The sequence below is a fragment of the Lycium barbarum genome, chromosome 3 (assembly GCF_019175385.1).
Source record: "Lycium barbarum isolate Lr01 chromosome 3, ASM1917538v2, whole genome shotgun sequence".
In the NCBI taxonomy this organism is placed as follows: domain Eukaryota; kingdom Viridiplantae; phylum Streptophyta; class Magnoliopsida; order Solanales; family Solanaceae; genus Lycium; species Lycium barbarum.
In genome coordinates, this window is record NC_083339.1 from 118,962,508 (window position 1) to 118,983,449 (window position 20,942).

At 39.2% G+C, this 20,942-nt stretch overlaps 2 protein-coding genes across 3 annotated transcripts; one reads left to right on the forward strand and one right to left on the reverse strand.

Moving 5' to 3' along the window:
- Positions 1-1,735: 1,735 nt before the first annotated feature.
- LOC132632036 (probable inactive purple acid phosphatase 1) lies at positions 1,736-8,163 on the forward strand. Of its 2 annotated transcripts, XM_060347827.1 has the most exons (13): positions 1,736-1,918; positions 2,979-3,163; positions 3,364-3,455; positions 3,818-3,884; positions 3,994-4,116; positions 4,530-4,622; positions 4,743-4,872; positions 5,344-5,425; positions 5,718-5,850; positions 6,576-6,781; positions 6,865-6,990; positions 7,193-7,502; positions 7,696-8,163. In XM_060347827.1, exons 2-13 carry the CDS (start codon positions 2,996-2,998, stop codon positions 7,999-8,001), a joined length of 1,836 nt encoding a protein of 611 aa, XP_060203810.1. In that variant the 5' UTR covers positions 1,736-1,918; positions 2,979-2,995; the 3' UTR covers positions 8,002-8,163. The 2 variants fall into 2 exon arrangements, with proteins under 2 accessions (XP_060203810.1, XP_060203811.1); XM_060347828.1 differs by lacking the exons at positions 1,736-1,918; positions 2,979-3,163 and adding an exon at positions 3,180-3,236.
- Positions 8,164-9,500: 1,337 nt separating this feature from the next.
- LOC132632037 (abscisic acid receptor PYL8) lies at positions 9,501-12,989 on the reverse strand. Its single transcript, XM_060347829.1, has 3 exons — positions 12,767-12,989; positions 11,452-11,667; positions 9,501-10,223 (listed from the first exon to the last, which is right to left on the reverse strand). Exons 1-3 carry the CDS (start codon positions 12,887-12,889, stop codon positions 10,005-10,007), a joined length of 558 nt encoding a protein of 185 aa, XP_060203812.1. The 5' UTR covers positions 12,890-12,989; the 3' UTR covers positions 9,501-10,004.
- Positions 12,990-20,942: the final 7,953 nt, after the last annotated feature.

The window sequence follows — 20,942 nt, forward strand, 5'->3', positions numbered from 1 at the left end:
GTTTTGTAGGGAATTCTGCCGTTCTAGCTTCTTTGGTGATTCGGATTTTCTTATTCCTAGAAATAAACCACTCGAACACCAAAATCCCCACGGAAAAGATCTCCGAGTTTTTACGTATTCGAATTCGGAAAGATAACAAAGCTAACGACATAAAATGTTTGGTATTTCAATTGATGTCAAGAAACTATGGGATTTTCGGGTCCATCTCCACCTCCTCCTTTTTTTACCCTTCAAGAACAAACATTTATAGGGTTTAAAAGGAGGGAAAGATGAGTGTATGAGAGAGGAGTGATGTCGGATGAGTGAGTGGAGGGGAGCGTGTGTGGGGAAAAGGGAAGAGGAGCGGCGGCAGTGGGGTGAGTGAGACGAGGGAGATGAGGCGGGAAAGAAGGAGAAAAGAAAGAAAGAGAGATGAGGGTCAAGAAGGAGAGGGAGGCGGAAAATGGGATTAGGTTTAGGGTAAAGGAGAAGAGGAAAAGAAGTGGACCGGGTCGGGTGAAATATGGGCTGGGCTGAAATTAAAATGGTAGTGGGCTGGTCCGTTTAATTTAAATATGGGCTGATATAAATGTGGGTTGGGTATTAAAATGTGGGGTGATTATTTGGGTAGGGAAATGATATTATATTTGTATTTTGGGCCATTAATTTGGCTGAAAAATATTGGTCCTTCCTCCGCTATTTAATTATATTTGTTTTGGGATTCTAACTGGTATAATATATATTATGTAATTAATAATTAATATGTAGAAGAAAAAATAAAGATTTTGCAAAGTGTTGTCTTGTAATTAATTTAACGATTCCAAACCCGAAAATGAAACGATGACTAACCGTTTAAAATCTGTGATAAAGTAATACTTATAATGTTAAAAAAAATAAAAGTAGCGAAAATAATAGTAGTGAAAATAAAGTATTTAGCTCGTCAGTAAATTTAGAAACCCCGGGTAAATTAAATTGAAATAAAGGAGGGACAAAATTGGGTGTCAACAAGACAATCACTAAAGATTAATATCTCCCGAACTAGGAAGATTAAATTGTAAACACGAGTGTGAGCCAAAAACTACAAAATGAATAGAATTAACTCGAATCGTTTGGTTGGAGGGAACTAAAAGAGTAATTCTAAGCAAATGATTAATGTAGTTCAAATTATTATTTAACGTTTGGACATTTTTTAATACGAAAATAAAATATTGTTACCAATATTTCCGTTAAAATAAGGAAAAAGCTTCAGGAGATCAGGATTGGAGTTCGAACATTTATCAATTTGAACTTCATGAATCGTTCTTAAAATTTGAATTAATAGAGATTTGAACACCATAAATCATATGAAGAGTTTGAAATTCCAAACAAATTTCACCCTTAAGTTAACTTTTGATTCCACGAATCTTTGTGAAGTTTAAACTAATAAAGTCTGAACTCCATGAATCATTTATGGAGTTTGAAAAGTTGATGAAATTTCACTTGTCAAAGCCTCGAAATTCATTGTGTTAAAGTTGTTCAGTATGTTAACTAAAAATATTTTTATCTAGATATTATTTTTACTTTAAAAAGTAACCATCCCAAATACTCCAATTTTTACCTTTACTATTATGCACATTCCCATTCTAACCTAAACTAAAAATATAGAAAATATAATTTTTTAAAATACTTTTTCTGGTTCTGCGACACTGTTGCAACCCATAAGTACAAAATAATGATTCCCAGAATAATTCTTTGGGATTACAAGATGTCACAATCATTATCACTAATTCCAAGTAAACACGTAATGGCTGAATCTTCCCCTTCATCATTTAAGCTTTTCTTGCTCCTTAAAGCTGCTAAAAACAACACTGAGGATATCATAACTTGAGCTTTGTGGATTTGTTCCAACTTGCTACTTAAATTTGTATCTTGATATTCATTGGATTTCAAGTAGCTTAAGGTCAATACTCTCTTCTTCTTTCTATTTGAATTTAGAGAACTTGCTGATTCTTGGCTTCTTGATATATGAGTTTGCTTTGTTGGATACAGACATAGCAGTTAGTTGTTCTAATAATTGCTGTTGGTGTGTGAATAAAGTCCCAAAATACTGTGCAGGCGTGGCCATAAAAGCAATCATACCATGTTAAAAAGTGTCTTTGGGCTAATCGAGCTAACATTTCTAAGATCAGTCAATCTAATTATACATTCAGCTGTCTATATGAATCATCTGCATTCATTATGCTCTGTTTAAGCATGTGCCTAGGAAATTAATATTCCAAGGATTTGTTATTGTTAGACTATTTTTAAACAGGCTATTAACTTACCTTAATCCTCTTTTATCCATGTTTGGCACTGTACGTGCTTGCAAAAGTTATTAAGTACTACTTATCTTTTTCTGAAATAACAGTCCTTTATCTTTAGAGGAGTGAGATGGGGTGATTGGAGCATCATCTTTGTTGTGGGTTTTGAGTCTCCTATGGTTGGGGCTTGGATCATTTGTCGAGCAATCGTCACATCTTGAGCTAGCTTTTGGAGTTGAGTTAGAGCCAGTGTCCATTTTCTTATCATGGTATCAGAGTCGGGCACAAAATATTCATGGCTTACCTGATGGACCTCCATCTTATATTGTCCACGCTTCAGATGTCCAATACTGGGCGTGTGGGAGTGGGGGTGTTGAGTCCCACATCGGTTGGGGCTTGGATCATTTGTCTCTATATTGTCTTGAGCAATCCTTACCTCTTGAACTAACTTTTAGGGTTGAGTTAGCCCGAGGTCTATTTTCTTATTAATGGAAAGGTAAGTACTTAGCATCTATTATTTTCTTTTTTGAGGTTCAAGCTAAGTACTTTTGGTTAGATGAAAGGCATATATGGTGTTGATAGATGAAAGGCATATATGGTGTTGATAGTTGATAATTGTTTTATTCATGTTATTAGTTCTGACATAAATCTTATCTTCAGTTGATGGATGCTAAATTTGTCCATTTTCTAGTTTAATCAATATTGTTTGATTGGTTTCAGATTTTGCAGTGGAGGCAATGGGAACTTTAGTAGCTTTACTTTCGATTATCTTGACTCTGGTTAGCCTTCAAGGGGTGACATGTCATGGGCAGCAGCCTCTTTCAAGGATTGCGATTCATCAGACTGTTCTTGCACTTGACATTCATGCTTCTATTAAAGCTACTCCTTCAGTTCTTGGGGTTAATGTAAGCTCCAATAGCTTTTTCTTACAGGCACATGTATACCACTCAGGCAAAACTAGTTGATGCCATAAAGCAAGTATGTCAAGCAAGGAAACAAGTCGCATTTCCTATGGTCTCTAATAAACTATGGCATGTGGTCTAGGTTTGCAAATGAGAAGAGACAAGTCTCTCATTCATAGTTTAAATTTCACTTCAAATTGCAGGGGAAAAACAAAGAATGGGTTGTTTTAGAGTATAGCGTTTCAAATCCCTCGGTTGATGATTGGATTGGGGTATTTTCTCCAGGCAATTTCAGGTAGAAGTCATGCAGTTATCGATTTTTAATCAAACTATTGCATGGTCTTGATAAATGATATTGTTGACAATACAAAGTGAATTGATATAAAGTTGAGTGCATCCTTTTACCTCTTTATAGTATTAACTAGTATGTTTCCTACTTACAAATAGCTTTCATATTTTACTAGCTGGTTCTTAACTCTCTGTTTTGTTAGTATTCATAAATGCAATTTGTTTTTTCCTAAATGAACGGGTACCTAAACATTTGGTTAAAACTATATTCCTGATCCCTTTGAGAATATAACTAGTGAAGTTTAAAATCATGTAAAATAGGGTTTTATGGTTATTCAGCACATAATCACGACTATTTATTTTGGTTAGTGCATCTAGCTGCTTCCCTGAAAATCCGCGAACGTTTCCACCATTTCTGTGTACAGCACCTATAAAGGTTGGTGTTTTGCTCGGTTTAATTAAATCTGGTTTCAGAAGTTTCTCTTGCGTGAAGGAATAAAAGAGTAACCATGATTGTCCCACTACTTGCATTTCTTACCGTGCAGTATCAATATGCCAGTTACTCGAGCCCTCACTACAATGACACAGGGAAAGGATCACTGAAGCTTCAATTGATTAACCAGAGATCAGACTTTTCTTTTGCCTTGTTTTCTGGTGGACTCTTCAGTGTATGTTCATAGCTTTTTCATCCTTTTCAATTCAATGCAAGTTTATGTATATGTCTTGCCATCACTACTACGTACTTCACCTGAAAAATAACTAACTTCCTTGTGTAGACAAGTTTAACAATTTCCTGATCCATTTTTTCTTTGAATTCAATTTTGCAAAGCTCAAAATTTTCAGGAACTTGGAACCTAATAGAGTAGTTTCTATCAAAACGTGCTTGTTTCGTTGTTATGTTCATTCTACAGATGTCTTCAACTTTATAGAACGGTGCTTTCATCTGTCTGTCTGTTTCTGTATGTGGATTAGCTTCTATTCCCTCTCACTATTCAGAATTTTGCTGTATTTCCATCTAACATAACCAGTAGGCAACTTCGTAATGATCTCATTTTACCTTAATTTATCTCCTTATCAACAGCCAAAGCTGGTGGCAGTATCAAACATAGTTGCTTTTGCAAATCCAAATGCACCAGTATACCCACGTTTAGCACAAGGAAAGACATGGGATGAAGTAAGTGTCTATTTTCCCTGCAAACAGCCGTCAAAATAAACCTGTAGCAGCTTCCTACTTATTTTTATCCCATATATGTCACACAAATAAGTTGGGAAATAAGTTTCTTTAAACTTTCAGATGACTGTGACATGGACAAGTGGATATGGAATCAATGAAGCAGAGCCTTTCGTGGAATGGGGTCCAAAGGGAGGGCAGCAGGGGCGTACTCCAGCAGGGACATTGACATTTGACCGCAGCAGCATGTGTGGTGCGTTGAACTCTTTTATATTTGAGTAAATGTTTGGTTAAGGAGTAGAACTGGGTTAATTCATGACTAACCGCTTAATGGAGTTAATTTGATAGAGCCAACTGATAAGTTATAAGAGCATTAGCATGAAAAAGAATCATAAGGGGAAACGTAGGTATAGTAAACATATATCCAAATTTTGCACTGTAAATCACCTTCGATGTTTATAATACAGAAAATATTATAAAATCATGTATTTGTAACATACGATATTGCCCCACGAGAATCAGTATACTCGTTTTGATAATGTTGTTTTTGGATGAGTTGAAATGTCGCGTTCTAACTATAAACTTCTGAGCGTTCTATTTATCTTTTGGTACTTACATAGGAAGCTAACAGAATTTGGAAGGTATTCAGGATTATAAAGCTGTTACCTAATTGTGCCAAATGTTATGTGGGATTGGTATTTCTCATATATGTTGCCACTTTCAGGTGCACCAGCGCGAACTGTTGGATGGCGTGACCCTGGATTCATCCACACTAGTTTTCTAAAAGAACTGTGGCCAAACACACTGTATGTTTTTTACCCGTGTGTTAGAACTGTGTACAGATTTGGCATAGATGTCTTTATTCTTCCATAGAACATTGAAAATTGTTTTTGGGCATGTGTAGGCCTATTTTTCATTGGAGGAGCTTAGGTTTTCACCTAACATTCGTAAACTCGATATCAAGATGTTGTACTTCTAAAACGAAAATTTTCATTATATTATAGATGAGTTCGACCTAGTACCTTTTATAGTACTGTGGAGTCTTGTTTCATTTTAGTAGGTGAAATTCTGGATCATGCTGCATCTTGGTCTTTGCAGGTATACCTACAAGCTTGGTCATAGATTCTTAAATGGCACGTATATCTGGTATCAGATGTATCAATTCAAATCATCTCCTTATCCTGGTCAAAAATCTCTACAACGTGTTGTCATTTTTGGGGACATGGGAAAGGTTTATTATAATCTCTTCAGATTCAGTTAGATTGCTAGAACCATTATTCTTCCACTTGATCCTGATAGTGTTGATTTATCCGGAAGGCTCACCATATCATTTCACTACTGATTTGCATTCCTCGGTTATGCATTATCATGAATTTACTTTCTTTTGCTGCTTCATGTTATTTGATTACCAATTGTTAAGCTTTTGTTATCTCTCTATATGGATTTCTAAGTTCATGGGGGTGGGTGGTCAGAAAAAGCTTTTATCAATAGCAGAGTAGCATAAGAATGCAAATAGTAAATTATTTTGAGAATAAGCACCTTTCCGAGGAAGGTGAGAGAATGAGGGGAAAGAAAAATGACAATATGTTGCACTAGTCAATTGGTTTGGCACTTATAGAAGTGGACAAGTTTGGTGCAAATCCATATTTGATCCAACTGGATTTTTAGGACTCAAGGTGGATAGATCAACTAGGTGGGACCAATAATTATTATTGTTGTCGGTCGAGATGGCACTAGTCAAATGCATGAGTGTGTAAAAGCAGAAAGAATTGTGATCATTTTGTGTCTATAGAATTTGAAGGTTCCTACATATGCGTTCGTTCTCGGTATCTTCCTATTTTGTGTTTGCTTTCCTTCACAAAATCATAGATCCAAACCGCTGATTAAGAATTCTCAAATTAACTATTCTGATCAGGTTGATCTTGCAATGATCTGCTTCATCTTTCCAAACTGCAGGATGAAGCTGATGGCTCCAATGAATATAATCAATTTCAACCTGGCTCTCTTAACACTACCAATCAGCTTATTAATGATTTAAAGAACATTGACATTGTATTTCACATAGGTGATATCTGTTATGCCAACGGCTACATTTCACAATGGGATCAGTTTACTTCTCAGATTGAGCCAATTGCTTCAACTGTACCTTATATGCTTGCTAGGTATGCTGCAGTTGTAAGGACAACCTTGTTGAACATTAAAGAATTTTCTGCTTGTTTGGGTAATTCTTAGCTTCGTTCTGCAGTGGAAACCATGAGCGTGATTGGCCTGGTACGGGGTCATTTTATGGAAATATGGATTCAGGTGGAGAATGTGGAGTTCTAGTTCAGAATATGTTTTATGTTCCCACAGAAAACAGTGATAAGTTCTGGTATGGTGATTTTACCTATCTGATTATTTCATTTCTATAGATATTTTTTCCGACTCTTGTGATATGACTGCCAATCATTTTTCTATTCATGGAATATAATCTTTTGAAGAATGTCATTTCATTTGCCCCTCCACTAGTTATCCTTTTGTGTACAACAGTACTTTGAGATCCTAGTTCCAATATTCTTGTTTTCTTCTCTCAGGTATTCTACCGACTATGGGATGTTCCGATTCTGCATAGCTGATACAGAACACGATTGGAGGGAGGGAACCAAGCAATATAACTTCATTGAACACTGTCTGGCATCTGTAGACAGACAAAAACAACCGTGGCTGATCTTCCTTGCTCATCGGGTACTGGGCTATTCTTCAGATTCTTCTTATGCTGATCAAGGATCTTTCGCAGAACCTATGGGTAGGGAAAGCCTTCAAAAACTCTGGCAGAAGTATAAAGTTGATATAGCTATATTCGGCCATGTTCATAACTATGAACGGACGTGTCCCATCTACCAGGTACATTTGGAACTTCTGAATTTTATCTTCTATCACTTATTGTAAACGGAAACATAAATTTTAGGATGTTATTTCGCCTGGCATTTGACATTTAGTGACCATATGGTATAACATTCACATTATTTCTTACATGAAATGGTTCCACATTCTTTTATTTGTCTGATGCAAAGACAACACTTGCTTGTTATCTCAGAATATCTGTACAAACAATGAGAAGCACTTTTATAAGGGCGGCTTGAATGGAACTATACATGTTGCTGCCGGAGGAGCTGGAGCAAGCCTTTCAGATTTTACCCGCATCCAAACTAAATGGAGTATCTTCAGAGATTATGACCATGGATTTGTGAAGTTGACAGTATTTGATCATTCAAATCTGTTGTTTGAGTACAAAAAGAGCAGAGATGGTAAAGTCTACGACTCGTTCAGTATATCTCGAGACTATAGAGACATACTGGCCTGCACAGTCGACAGCTGCCCGAGCATGACCCTTGCGTCTTGATCAATTTAGGTGAACGCATGCATGATTCAGTTCAATCCTGGCAAGCAATAGGGTTAGTTCAATATATTTGTAATCTTCAAATCCACAATCTCAAAAAATAAAAAGGGTCAAGACTTCTATTTCTGCAAATATGATATGAAACCATCTGGCTTATGTTCATCATTTCCTGATGCCTTCATGTTTGAATTATACGACGCCAGTGTGATAAATTTCGGAGTTCAGAGGACGGCTATAAACTTTAGACATCGGCAGAATTTACTCGTATGTCCAATCTTGTGAATTACTACTGAATACATTCAGAGAAATTTTCGTGGTTTACACCTGAATAAATTCAGAGAAATTTTCGTGGTTTAGACCTTACTCTCAATTTGTAGCATTGTCTTCTAGGGTTCAGATGATATTGCTAAACACTTCTTCTGATCAAGAAAAGAAGAACAGAAGTAAGAAAGGTGGAATCATCTTTTTCGTTTGTTTGCAATTTCTACGGTAAATGTAAATAGTTTAACGATTACTGCCAACTTTTAACACAGTAAAGAAAAACTTTTTAACTTTAAAAGGCCGACAAAAATAGAGTAGATCCAGTCATCTGGAAGTCTTTATCTTCACCTTCGAACTTCTGAAAGAGGCAACTTCTGTTGGAGAAATATGTAACTCTACTTCAAAGTTATTTGGATTAAGATTTCAAGTGCAAGCGTATGAACCTGATACTAACTCCCCGGTAAAAAGGGCCATTAACCAAAGTAAAAGATTACTTGGTTCTTTGACAGTTAAGTATTTACTTCCTCAGCGTCAGCGGATAGGAACATGCTCAGAATCAGAATCATGGGAAGTACCCTTCATCATTTCAACGAACGTAAAGCCCCAACTTGAATTCCTTTTATGTACAGAAAAATCTTCTTCGATAACTTACATAATCTCAATTACAAATCCTTTGTCTATCTTGGTCTTCCTAACTATCCACTCATTTTTGCTTTTAACCTCCCGCAGTAGATATGCATATCTATGGTAATAGACAGTAACTCCATACAGTTGATTTTTTGAACCCGTTTCAAGCTATCATGACAGGGTAATAGGACGGACACATGAGAGTATCATATTGCCCTGAGAATTAAGAAATTTATGGACGATTTCCGCCTTTAAATTTCCAAGACTACCAACAGTTGACTAGGACTGCATGTCACATAATACATAAGCAAACGCACAAGGCTTTTCAGGTGCGTGACATGAGCATACATGACCATTGACCCACAAGCTTACATGTAGTTTTGTCGCCTGCAACTACCAACCGCTGTTGGTCAGATCATTTGCAACCGGTAAGGTTCAACTCAAGAAACATGCCTATTGAAAGAACCTCGCAGTCACATGGCTATCATTCTCAGTTACATTAAAGCAACCTTAGAAAGTCATCTTCAACTTTCCTCTTATCGCTCCAGCCATTATGCAACAGGTAAAGGTCTTCCCGTGATCAACGATAAATAACAATGATATAAACAAGACTGTTTGCAGATCTAAAGCATTTCTCTATAACAAGTCTGTACAGCATTAGCTCATGGACTACTGGAGCCTTAAATGTGCTTCTATTCAGTAAATAGAGTTTCCCCTGTACTCCACCATTATTTACTGCAACTAGAGACCACAAATGCGACTATAAACTCAATAGACCCTGGAACAACGCTAAAGTGAGACAAGTGGCATACCCACAACCACTATCAAAATTCTAAGAATTGAAACAGACTAGTCTTTTCATCCATTTACAGGGTGTCTACAAATCCTTGTAAAACCTGTGATTCTGAGACACTACAAACAACGAGTAATATGACCGAACCCTAACATGCACCGAAAAAACAAAGAAGAAGAGGAAGAAAAAGTTGAGCACTAAAAACCCCGGGGAATATTTAAGAGAGCAGCCACATACAGTCCGCCTCCAAAGCCTCAGGAGAACTAACAGCCTTGAGGAAGCTTCATCCTTCATGTAATAACCTTCCGAACATCTTCCTGAACATTTAAACCTGATCAATGGGTTCTGTCCTGTCCTGCACAGCAAGCCGCTCTGAAACATCAGCAAGTGATTTTAGGTTGCATTTGATTAATGCTTCAACAAAGTAACAGGTCTCGTCTTTGGTGTTTCCTTCGGGCACATCCACCACAAATGATTCAATCACTAGTGTCCCAGGTCTTCCATCAATAACCTCCGGGTGGACAGATATGATTGAGGAATAATTCTGGAAAAGATCAAATAAAAAAGAAGAAATAAGTGCAAACACAGTGCACAATATTTAATTGAATGTAGTGACAAAGATACTGCAGGTCGGAGGAAACAACCACAAAGTATCCCCATCCCCCCCCAAAGTTTGGTAGAGCAAACTAACCTATCGTGTTTTACCTGCTAAAATCAAAGTTGATCATTCATCTAGTGATTTCTTCATGGAATCCAAATACATAATTACACTTACCTTTACAGGACATGACATCACAATTATAGAGCAATCAATTTTCAATGTTATTCAAATTCAAAAAAATGCATGAAAATCATTAACCCAAACCAACTCACAAGTTCAGACACCTGCATTTGCTAGCAATCAATTTTCAATGTTATTCCAATTCAAAAAAATGCATGAAAATCATTAACCCAAACCAACTCACAAGTTCAGACACTTGCATTTGCTACATAATGTATCATACTCCCTATATAACCAACAAAATTGCAAATCAAGTTGATTCTTTCTCGGCCTTCTGGTAGACCTTCCGACTAAGCTTATCATACTTTTAAAAGCACATGATCCGCTCTCTGTTAAGAATAACCTCAAGAGCTAAATAACTCTCACTTTGTGCTGTATTGATCATTCAGTTTCAAAATGCACTATTATCAATTAAAGTGCATTTTGAAACTGAATGATCAATACAGCACAAAGTGAGAGTTATTTAAAGCACTAAAGCTTAATTCCGAAAAACATCAATCTGAAATAGAACAAATAATCTTTTAGATGAGAAACATGCTTAAATTTTTGCCTAGAATAACACAACTGCAATACCCACTTTTTTGTTGACAAGTTGAAGGCAATACTAGAGGAAGATGATTAGTAGTCTGCAATGCCACACTACCACAAAAGTATCAATATCAGATGATTCAAGCTTCTCTATTCACATATATGACTAACACTTGAAAAATAGGAACTGTAATTTTTTTTTTTTTTTTTTTGAAACTGGTAACTGTAACTGTAAATTTGAAATCAGAAGTATAAGAGATTCTAGTTAAAAGTTTATTTTGGTACTCTAACTAGTTTGGAGGCAATCTTCTACCATAGAAATGCTCATCCACTGAGAAAGAAACCCATTTTCAAGTGTACTTAATAATACCAAAATCCCTATTAAAGTTGTTAAAAATCACCAAAAAAAAAAAAAAAAAAAAAAGGAAAAAAGGAACAACCAAAGGAGAGAATTGTTTAATACCCTAAGTCTGTGATCGCCGCCAACAATCCTGACACTTAAGATGTGCTCTTCATCATCAAGAAGCTCCAATCTCTCAGTACTTGTTGTTGCAGGGAGGCCCGACTTGACATCAACTTCCCTAAGACTACCAATCTCAAGATCTCCTTGCACGATGCACCTACTGATAAAGGGCTTGTACGTTTGTGGTTGATCAAACCGCCTAACCAGTGACCAAACCTGATAAAAAGAGGAAGAGCCAACTACCATTAGGACTGGCTGAACATAAAATATAAAATGCAAGTTTCCTTCATGTTACCAGAGAAAATTAAGTAATATGAGTTCATCCAGATCTTCAGTCTATGTAAAAAAGCATAAGACAATCAACTTCAAGAATAACTGCAGATGAGCCATTTGTCCCTTTTGCATAATCAATGAACATATCAGTTGTCATGCATTTAGTCTTTTTGTCTTTATTCACTATAAGCACTTGCATTAGGTAGTTCAGCAAGGGATCGTTTGGTTCACGAACTAGTTATGCAAGAATCCTAATACAGGGTTTGCTATGCGAAAAATGATAATACATGAGTTTTTTTGCAGTGGATGATAAGCACATAATTAATTAAGCAGAGATTGTGATGCCAAATCAAGACTCAGCTAATCCTAGTAATTCTACTTTATGTATTCTTATTCCATGATAATATAATCGCATAGTCATAAGGAGTTTATACCTTAGTCCTTATATTAAACATTGCATTACTTATGAAGAGTTTTATGGCAGGATTTTTTTCTTATACAACAAACCAAACGAGTACCAAGAGTCACTTTCAAGACCAGATAAACCAAACAGCCAACAGACTCCGTTCACTTTTACTTGAACTTTAACCAACATCTTAAGACGCAGTATTTTCTCATCATATTAATATGAGAAGAATTGCAACTTATCCTAGTATTTTTCGTATAGTTCTCGAACATCTAAATTTTAAATTTAAAGTATCAAAATTAATCTAATTCAATTTAGCTCCAAAGATTAGTCAAACTGACTCTCGTGAAGCAAAACGTGACAAGTAAAAGTAAACACAATCTTCCCTTAACCTAAAATAGGAAACAATTCAAATTTTCTCGGATTTTCATCTTCTATACAAATTTGACACAAAACACAAACTTAACACGGATCAATACAAATCAGGAAACCGGTCAAGATATCCACAAAAATAACGAATCTAATGTTTTAGCTTCAAGATATTGAAAAAGATAATAAATCAATCGATCTAGCGAAAAGAAAAATGCAAATACATTCCAGAAAAGCATATAATATATAAGGAAAGGGAATACTCACAAGATGAACAGGTGCTCGAATGTGCTTTACTAAAAACGAACTGCATCGATTCTCTTTAACCTCATGAATATGATGCTTCCTTATATACTCTTTTTCCATAACGCTATATCCATTCGCATTCATCTCTTTTCTAGCGCCCGGTGGCTGACCGCAGCTAACAACAGGCTAACGCGTTATTTAAGTCGAGTTGCCACCGCCATTACAAATAGATCTCCATTTATCGATTTAGTAACTTGGTTTATTTTCGGAATATTAAAATATTTTCGGCGTCTAGTTGCTCTTTGCATTTTACTTTTTTGCCCTTTGTGTTGTCTTTATTTGCCTGATGAGCCACTGTTTTTGTCCATTTCTGGAGTGAATCACCCGAATTGCCCCTTAATGGGCTCTTTATTTACGGGATGGGTTTCTCAGTTTCAGCTCCATCATATTGGAAGTTTGCAACCAATAACTGCTTTTGTCTTTATTCTTTTCAGCATGATCTTTCATTGCGATATTTTTTTTTTTTTCCCCTTTAGGTTTATTTTTAGTACTATATTTTTTATATTACTTTTATTTATTGCTTGTATTACTACTATTAAATGATTTCTTGTCACTTCCAATTTTTGTTGTATTACCTTTCTAAAAATAAATACTAATTTTACAGTTTTTTGTAATTTTGAATTATTTGTCAATGGGGCGAATAGTCAAATAGATTAGACGCTGATTCAGTATTTAAAGTTTATAAGTTTTTATATCAGTCTAAGTTAATAGTACTACAATAATTATTGAATTCACAATTAAATATTTGGTTAACAACAACAACAAAATACTTCATCCATCTCAATTTATGTGAAGCTGTTTGATGAGAACAGAGTATAAAAAATAAAGATTTTTTTAAAAAAAATTTGTGGTCTAAAATAAGCTATAGATATTTATTTGAATACTAATTGGGATGGAGGAAGTTACTGCTTTTGTCTTTATTATTTGAAGCGCCACTTTTCTTTACATTGTTTTTCAGCTTCAGGTTGAGTTGATTAAATTTTGTAATTATGTTCATTTATTGCTTGAATTACTACTATTAATAATTTCTTGCCATCTTCAATTCTTGTCGCATTACCATTTAACAAAAGAAGACTAATTTCAAATATTTTTTAATTTTAAATTAATAATTATTTTGCGTGAAATACATGTGTATTAAGAGCGTGAAGTGATGATTTTGTTTTAAAAAAACAATTATCACGACAAAATATCTATACGGTAAGATAACTGTTTTTTGTCTTCTTACTTGAAGCACGACTTGTCCTTACATTTTTCCACTTCATGTTCATTTTTATTATATTTTTTTGGTTATTTTCATTTATTGCTTGAATTACCATTACATAATGATTTCTTGTTATATCTGATTCCTGTCGTATTACCCTTCTAAAAATCAAGACTAATTGAAGGAAATTGTCATTTAAAATCAATACTATAATTGTTCATAGGTTGAATAGCCAATAACAACCGTACTTACACTGATTTGTATTTTTAACCCTTTATTCCACGAGATTTTATCCAAACACCTCAATTTGATTAAAACATGTCTTTTTAAAAGGAAGAGGATTTCAAAGTATATGGATGAATGAAAAACGATCAAAAGGTTTTAAATAAATTAATCATTTCATCTTTATTAATTGGTGGATGTTCTGTTGGAGAAGTGAGATTATCTTTATTGTTTCGAACGGTTTGGTCAGATTCAAGTGATAATATTTCTTCAAGTCCTAGTTATTTTGTTGTATGTGTTTACTCCGAATTTGGATAATCAATTAAATTTGTGGGTGAGGCATAGGATATGTGGTTGTGCCTTGAATCCCTTTGATAGAGAAAAGAAATATATGAATATACTATGAAGAAGCAACTAATAATCGGTGGTTTGCTATATGCTTGTATGTTTACTAATATATGTGTGTTACTTGATTGAAAAAATGTAATAGAGATGAACACAATGAATTCGGATTGCAACACGATAATGAGAGAGATTTGTATATATTTCTAGTACAAAGAATGTTCTTGATGTTAAGGAGCCAACTCCTTAAAAGTGGGCAATGACCCTTATTTATAGTGTTGCCTCATGGGCACCATACAATAAGAGAAAACTAAAAATAAAGAAAAACTCTGACTTGGATTAGGTTGGGTTAGGTTGGTCGTACGGTCTGACACCCGTACGATTGGCAGTTGAACATAGCAGGACGTTATCGACGCGTGGCAATCGCACAACGAATCTCCCGGACCAACGGCCACGAATAAACGGACTAACGGCCACGACCAAACGGACCAACGGCAACGACCAACTCGGTCACCAAGAAACCGGATCAAATGATGCCCTTCCTTGGCTTTGGTCCAAACGTTCCTCCGGTTCAGAATGAAAGTCCTCGTGCATCTTCTTGTCCTCTTCTTCCTTTGGTTCCCGGTCTCACCGGTTTTAACGCATATCCGATTTTTACCGTATATAGCTAGTCCCCACACTTCCCGGATCGTAGATTTATCGGAGTAACGGGAAATGGATGAATCAAGAAACCGGTGACTCCATTTGCCCATTGTTATCTTTTCATTTTTGGCGGGAACAGTTGCGTCACGTTCCTCTGCCATCGGCTACGTGTCTTATCCCGGATGGTCCGCTCTGACAACCGCCGCACGCACGTTGTTTCAAGTCATTCCTCATTAATTATGAGACACGTGGCGCCCCCCAGTTAGCTGGAAACCGTAACCGCCTGAACCCCATGTCTATAAAACGTCTTCAACTTCTTCATTCTCTCATTTTTACGATTCATTTCTCTTCATCTTCACTCTTCACTGCATTTCTTCATCTTCACCATATCTAATTATCCTCCATATCAAGTTTGTTGCTGATTCATCGCTTATACCACGTGAAAGGAAGCAACTTTGCTACCATCTTTACCAGCTGCTCTTGCTTGAGTGTTGTTGCTTCTTACTCTGTCATTTCTTGAACCGTCTGTTCCCTTACTCTTTTTTAACTTCCTTTCTGAATCCACTCAACTTCTTCTTTTCATATTTTCAAATGAATGAAACCACTTCCCATGATATTCCCTCGGTTTCATCTCAAGGAACCGAACCTGCATCTCCAACTAAAGCAAAGAGCACCTTCGAGCCCACTGCCTCGGACATTATTCCGGCCAAGCCTAACTTCAACAAAGATTTCGAGGTCGAAAAACCTTCTTCGGTATCCGATAGGGGGTTTGATGTGAGGTGATATCCCTCATCCATTACTGAGGAAAAACTCGACTTAGTCCGGGCTGATTGTGGGTGGGACACCCGTTCGGTCCAAGTTTTTGCCCCCGGGCCAAGTGAATCAGTCACTGACCAGCGGAAAGTTTTTTTATATGTGTATACTTACCCTTTCACTCTCAAGCTCGACCCTCCGATCGATCCGGTCATCTTGGACATCTGCCGGACCTATGACGTGACCTTGGCACAGATTGGTCCGATCGTTTGGAGGGTCGTGGCATACCTCCAGTTATTGGCCAATAATGCCGGGAAGGAGCTCACGCTGGCCCACTTGATACGCTTATTCTCCCCGAGGTTGTTCCGGGGTGGCGTAATAAAAATCGCAAAGCTTATCCGGAATCCATTTTTTTCGAAAATGGACGAAGATAGAGACAGGGGCTGGTTGGAGCGATATGTCTGGGTGAGGACCTCAGACATCATTCCGGACAATTACATGCCTTTTCCGGAATCGTGGAACAACAAGCGTAAGCCTGAACTCTAAGTAATTGCTTCTGTATGTTTTATCGAACTTTGGTTCCACTTTCTCACCGCTTTTCTTATTTATATTAGCCAAAGGATGGATTCCCCCGGTCGTCCGGAATCTGAACGAATGGGTTACTGCACTCCTTAGCCAGCATGTCCACGACGACTAGACGTGGGGCCACCTGTCACGAGGCCGATGGGTTGCCCAGAACCACGGTAATACTCTGCTGCTACCCGTGTTCACTGCATCTTCTAATACCCGTATTCATTGCGTCTTCGATTTTCAGGTTTGCCCAAGGGCTCGGTGGATCCCAAACCGGAGTCGGCAGCTGAACCCACAACGTCGGCACCGGAGTTCGATTCAGCAGGTGCATCTCGTATCCTCGCTGCTGCTGCTGCCAAGAGAAAAAGGCCATCGGACAAAGGGCAGAAAACAAAGAAAAGGGCGAGGAGCGTCGTTAGGACTTTGCGGGATGAAGCAGAGCCCGAGCTCCTCGTCCGGAGTATCAGTGCGGCCCCTTCCGTGGCTCCTGTTCCTGAAGAGGGTATCACCACTTCACCCCTTCCTTCAGCTGTAAAAGGACCTTTGGTTCTGGCGTTACCCACAAGTGCGGAAGAAATTCTTTACCCGACTCCTTTAAGGTCGATTGATTTCGTCGACATTTCAGGTGAAGCTTGTTCCGAAGAAACCCCCCTGCAAAGGACAAGTAAATCTAGGGGGGGCGGCTGCTGCCGAAGCTGATCAAAGAACCGAGCCTGCCCCCAAGAGCGAAGCTCCAACGGTCACTGGCCCGTTACCCGAGTATGAGACTGCTGCAACTACGGATCCCCTTATTTTTGCTGAAGCTGCTGAGGCCGCTCCAGGTTCTCCAACTCCGGCTTCGAGGCCGGATGAGTTTGAGGACATGTTCTTGAGCACTCCTCCTGTAACCGGGAAAGCCGCGGGTTTCGTACATATCCAGATCCCTCGAGCCACGAGGGAGGTTGGTCGGGCCACCGAGTCCGGTGCTAGGGATAGCTTGGTCCGAACCTTTCCGGCCCCAAATGTGGAGCCGAGGAGGACGAGGTCGGCTGTGATCACCGTTCCTGAGGATTGCAGCTTTCTCTCTCGCCCAGTGGGCGTGGCGAGCTACCTGAGGCCCCTTATCTCGGGCTCGGATAAACGAAAGATGAACGGGGTCTTTTGGCAGTGCCTCATCAATGAGGGTATGCATGCGGGCAATCGGGTAAGTTTTGTCAACTGTCCCTACATACTTTTCTTGAGAATTGTTGTCTCATTTTATGAAAAGTGTTTGACTTGCTTCTTTTTGCAGAGTGTGGTGCTTGTTAACGAAGCCTTCGTCCGTGCCCAGCAAGAGGTGGGCGATCTCAAGGGCCAACTGGATGCCCAAGGCCGGGAAACGGAGAAATATCTGCACCTTCTTCGGGAGAAGGAGGAGGAGCTGAACCGAGTAGTTGCTCTTTCCAACCTCCGACCCGAGCTCGATGCAACAAAGGCTGAAAATCGTCGATTGAAGGGTGAGCTGGCCGAGATGGTTGAATACAACCGGAGTCTCGAAGCGGACAAGATCGGCCTTAGCCGAGATAACGCTTAAATTTCCTCGAGGCTTGATGAGCTCGAAACCACCCTTTCTCAACTCTGGGAGGAGCTGGATTCGGTGAAGTCTGATGCTGCGAGCTTGGCCGAGAGGAACCGGCTGCTCGAATCTGAAAGTGCCCAATACAAAGAGCGCATGAGGGTGTTCGAGGAGAAGGCGGAGAAGAGGGCCCAGATGTGCGATGATCTGAAAATCGAGCTTAAGGAGACGACCGATGCTAATGACGTCCTCAAGGCCGAGCTCGAGTCGGCCATCCATATGCAAGATGTCCTCGGAGAGGCTCGAGATGTTCTGGCGGCAAAGTTAGCCCAGGCCGAGGCTGATTTGGAGGAGGCTCTGAAGAGCGTGGAGGCCGTCGAGGCTCATGCCACTATCGTTGCCGAGTACGAAAAATGGAAGTCTCGGAGGATCACTCTTGAGAAAGCCGAGCATGGCTTTACGGATCTTCCGACCCTTATTTTCGAGGCTAAAAGAATCAAGGAAGAGGCTAAAGGTGCCCTCGGGGATGACTCCGACGACTCTGAGCGACAGTATCCGAACACTCCGGCTCCAGCCATTCCGGATAGGCTAGGGCCTGTACTTAGCCTTTTTATTTTTTGCCTTCGTAGTGGGCTTCCGATGTAAAATCCTTTGTATAAATAGAACATGTATTTTCCTTGATTTTTAAGGAGTCACTATTTCTAACTATGCCTATTTATCGGCTTTTCTCCTTCTCCAGTATATGTCGTCCGGGAATTTTATGGAGGGTTTGCCCATGGGACTTATCTTACGCTTTTGTGAATTTGGACGTCTCTGAATCACGACGGGCGTTGTTAGGGCCAGTATTTTCGGCTATGTTTAGGGCTGGTATATTTCAGACACCTGAGTCTCAGCCTTAGCCGGATTTTGATGTAAAAGTCCCCGTTTATGGAGTTAACGATTTGGGCTCGGTTCGCTATGACCTTGTTGCCTTTGTCGAATTTCGACTGTAGTGCCCGGTATAGGGTGTATGAATGAAATAGTGTCGAAATACGACGGTTATCATCGGGGTGAACTGTTTTAACAGGAAGACATCCGAGATATCGTTTATCCAAAATTTCGATAATTTTTGCATTGCAAGTGTTTGTGTACATGAGAATGAATTTTTCCCTTCCGCTTTTGCCGTAGCAAATACTAAATGGACACGATTCATTCTGATCGTTTGGTCCTTACATCGGAACCTAATGCAGAAGATCCGGTTCTTGGTTTTTCCATAGCAAATGTTATGTGGACACGATTCATTTTGATCGTTTGGTCCTTACATCGGAACCTAATATTGAAGGTCCGGTTTTATTTTGTTGAGTGCGGCCTCCGGTTTCAGCTAACGAGGGTAAACTTCGGAGTGGGTGTGATAGTCCCCTGGCTCTTATCCGAGCTGCAAGATCGGGTGAGTGCTATTAAGTTCCCACTCGTTGGGTGTGACCCCGAGTTTCCGGGCGCCTGTCTTCGTCTTCGTTGAGTAACACGTTGTACTTGTTGCCTCATTAAAACCTTATCGGAAAACCCATTTTGGGACAAAACCGCGCTAAGGAAAAGAGTGCAACACGTGTTTTCGGGCCTAAATTCTAACTTTATCCAGCTCTCAATTTTTCTGCAAAAAGAGAAAGGTTAAATAGAAAACATGGGGAGTTCATACCTTAACAGTAGTATCTTTTCAGATGAGCCACGTTGCAGTTGTTGCGCAACCGTTGCCCGTTCATGGACTCCAACTGATATGATCATTTGCCCGTTATCCCGGTTATCTTATACGGACCTTTCAGTTCGGACCCAGTTTTCCTTCGTTGGGATTCTTGGTGTTCAAGGTAACTTTTCAAAGTACCAAGTCCCCAACTTGGAAATGCCGAAAATTGGCTCTTCGGTTGTAGTACCTTTCCATTCTCTGCTTCTGGGCTGCAATACGGACTAACGCGTTTTCGCGAAGCTCATCCGTGAGGTCGAATTTTACGGCCATGGCCTCCTCGTTTGACTCCCCGGTAGTATAGCTGAACCGGAGAGTGGGTTCACCAACTTCTACGGGAATAAGAGCTTCAGCCCCGTAGTCCAACGAGAAAGGAGTTTCTCCCGTACTTGATTTTGATGTGGTTCTGTATGCCCACAACACCTCCGGTAATATTTCCCTCCAGTGATGCTTTGACGCTTCAAGTTTTTTCCTCAGATTTTAGATTATTGTCTTGTTCGTGGATTCCGCCTGTCCGTTTGCACACGGGTGATACGGGGTTGATACAATTTTCTTGATCTTCAATCCCTCGAGAAAATCATTGACTTTGCCACCCATGAACTGGGGTCCGTTATCACAGGTTATCTCGGCAGGGATGCCGAAGCGACAGATGATGTGGTCCCATATGAAATCAATGACTTCCTTCTCTCTGATTTTTCCAAAGGCCTGTGCTTCAACCCACTTAGAGAAATAATCAGTCATAAACAGAATGAAACGGACTTTACCTGGTGCCCATGGTAATGGACCGACAATGTCCATTCCCCACTTCATGAAAGGCCAAGGTGACACCACCGAATGCAGCAACTCCCCGGGCTGGTGAATCATCTGAGCATGTCTCTGACACCCGTCACATTTCCGGACGAAATTTTTCGAGTCTTCGTCCATCCGGTTCCAGTAATAACCGGCCCTGATGATCTTTCGGACCAGAGCTTCAGCACCGGAGTGGTTGCCACAGGTTCCTTTGTGTACCTCTCTCAACACATACTCCGTCTCTCCGGGACCCAAACACTTAGCCAGGGGGCCGAAGAAAGATCGTCGATACAATTGGCCGTCTACCAAGCAGAAACGCGCAGCTTTGGTCCTTAATGACCGTGACTCTTTTGGGTCATTTGGGAGC

Excerpts from the sequence above, each read along its gene's own strand:
- LOC132632036 (XM_060347827.1), top strand. The coding sequence starts at position 2,996 with ATGGGAACTTTAGTAGCTTTACTTTCGATTATCTTGACTCTGGTTAGC. Across the intron at positions 4,873-5,343 it reads TGACCGCAGCAGCATGTGTG|GTGCACCAGCGCGAACTGTT; the intron begins GTGCGTTGAACT and ends TGCCACTTTCAG. Across the intron at positions 5,851-6,575 it reads TTTTTGGGGACATGGGAAAG|GATGAAGCTGATGGCTCCAA; the intron begins GTTTATTATAAT and ends TCCAAACTGCAG.
- LOC132632037 (XM_060347829.1), bottom strand. The coding sequence starts at position 12,889 with ATGAATGCGAATGGATATAGCGTTATGGAAAAAGAGTATATAAGGAAG. Across the intron at positions 11,668-12,766 it reads TTCGAGCACCTGTTCATCTT|GTTTGGTCACTGGTTAGGCG; the intron begins GTGAGTATTCCC and ends TCTTTTTATCAG. Across the intron at positions 10,224-11,451 it reads GCGGCGATCACAGACTTAGG|AATTATTCCTCAATCATATC; the intron begins GTATTAAACAAT and ends GATCTTTTCCAG.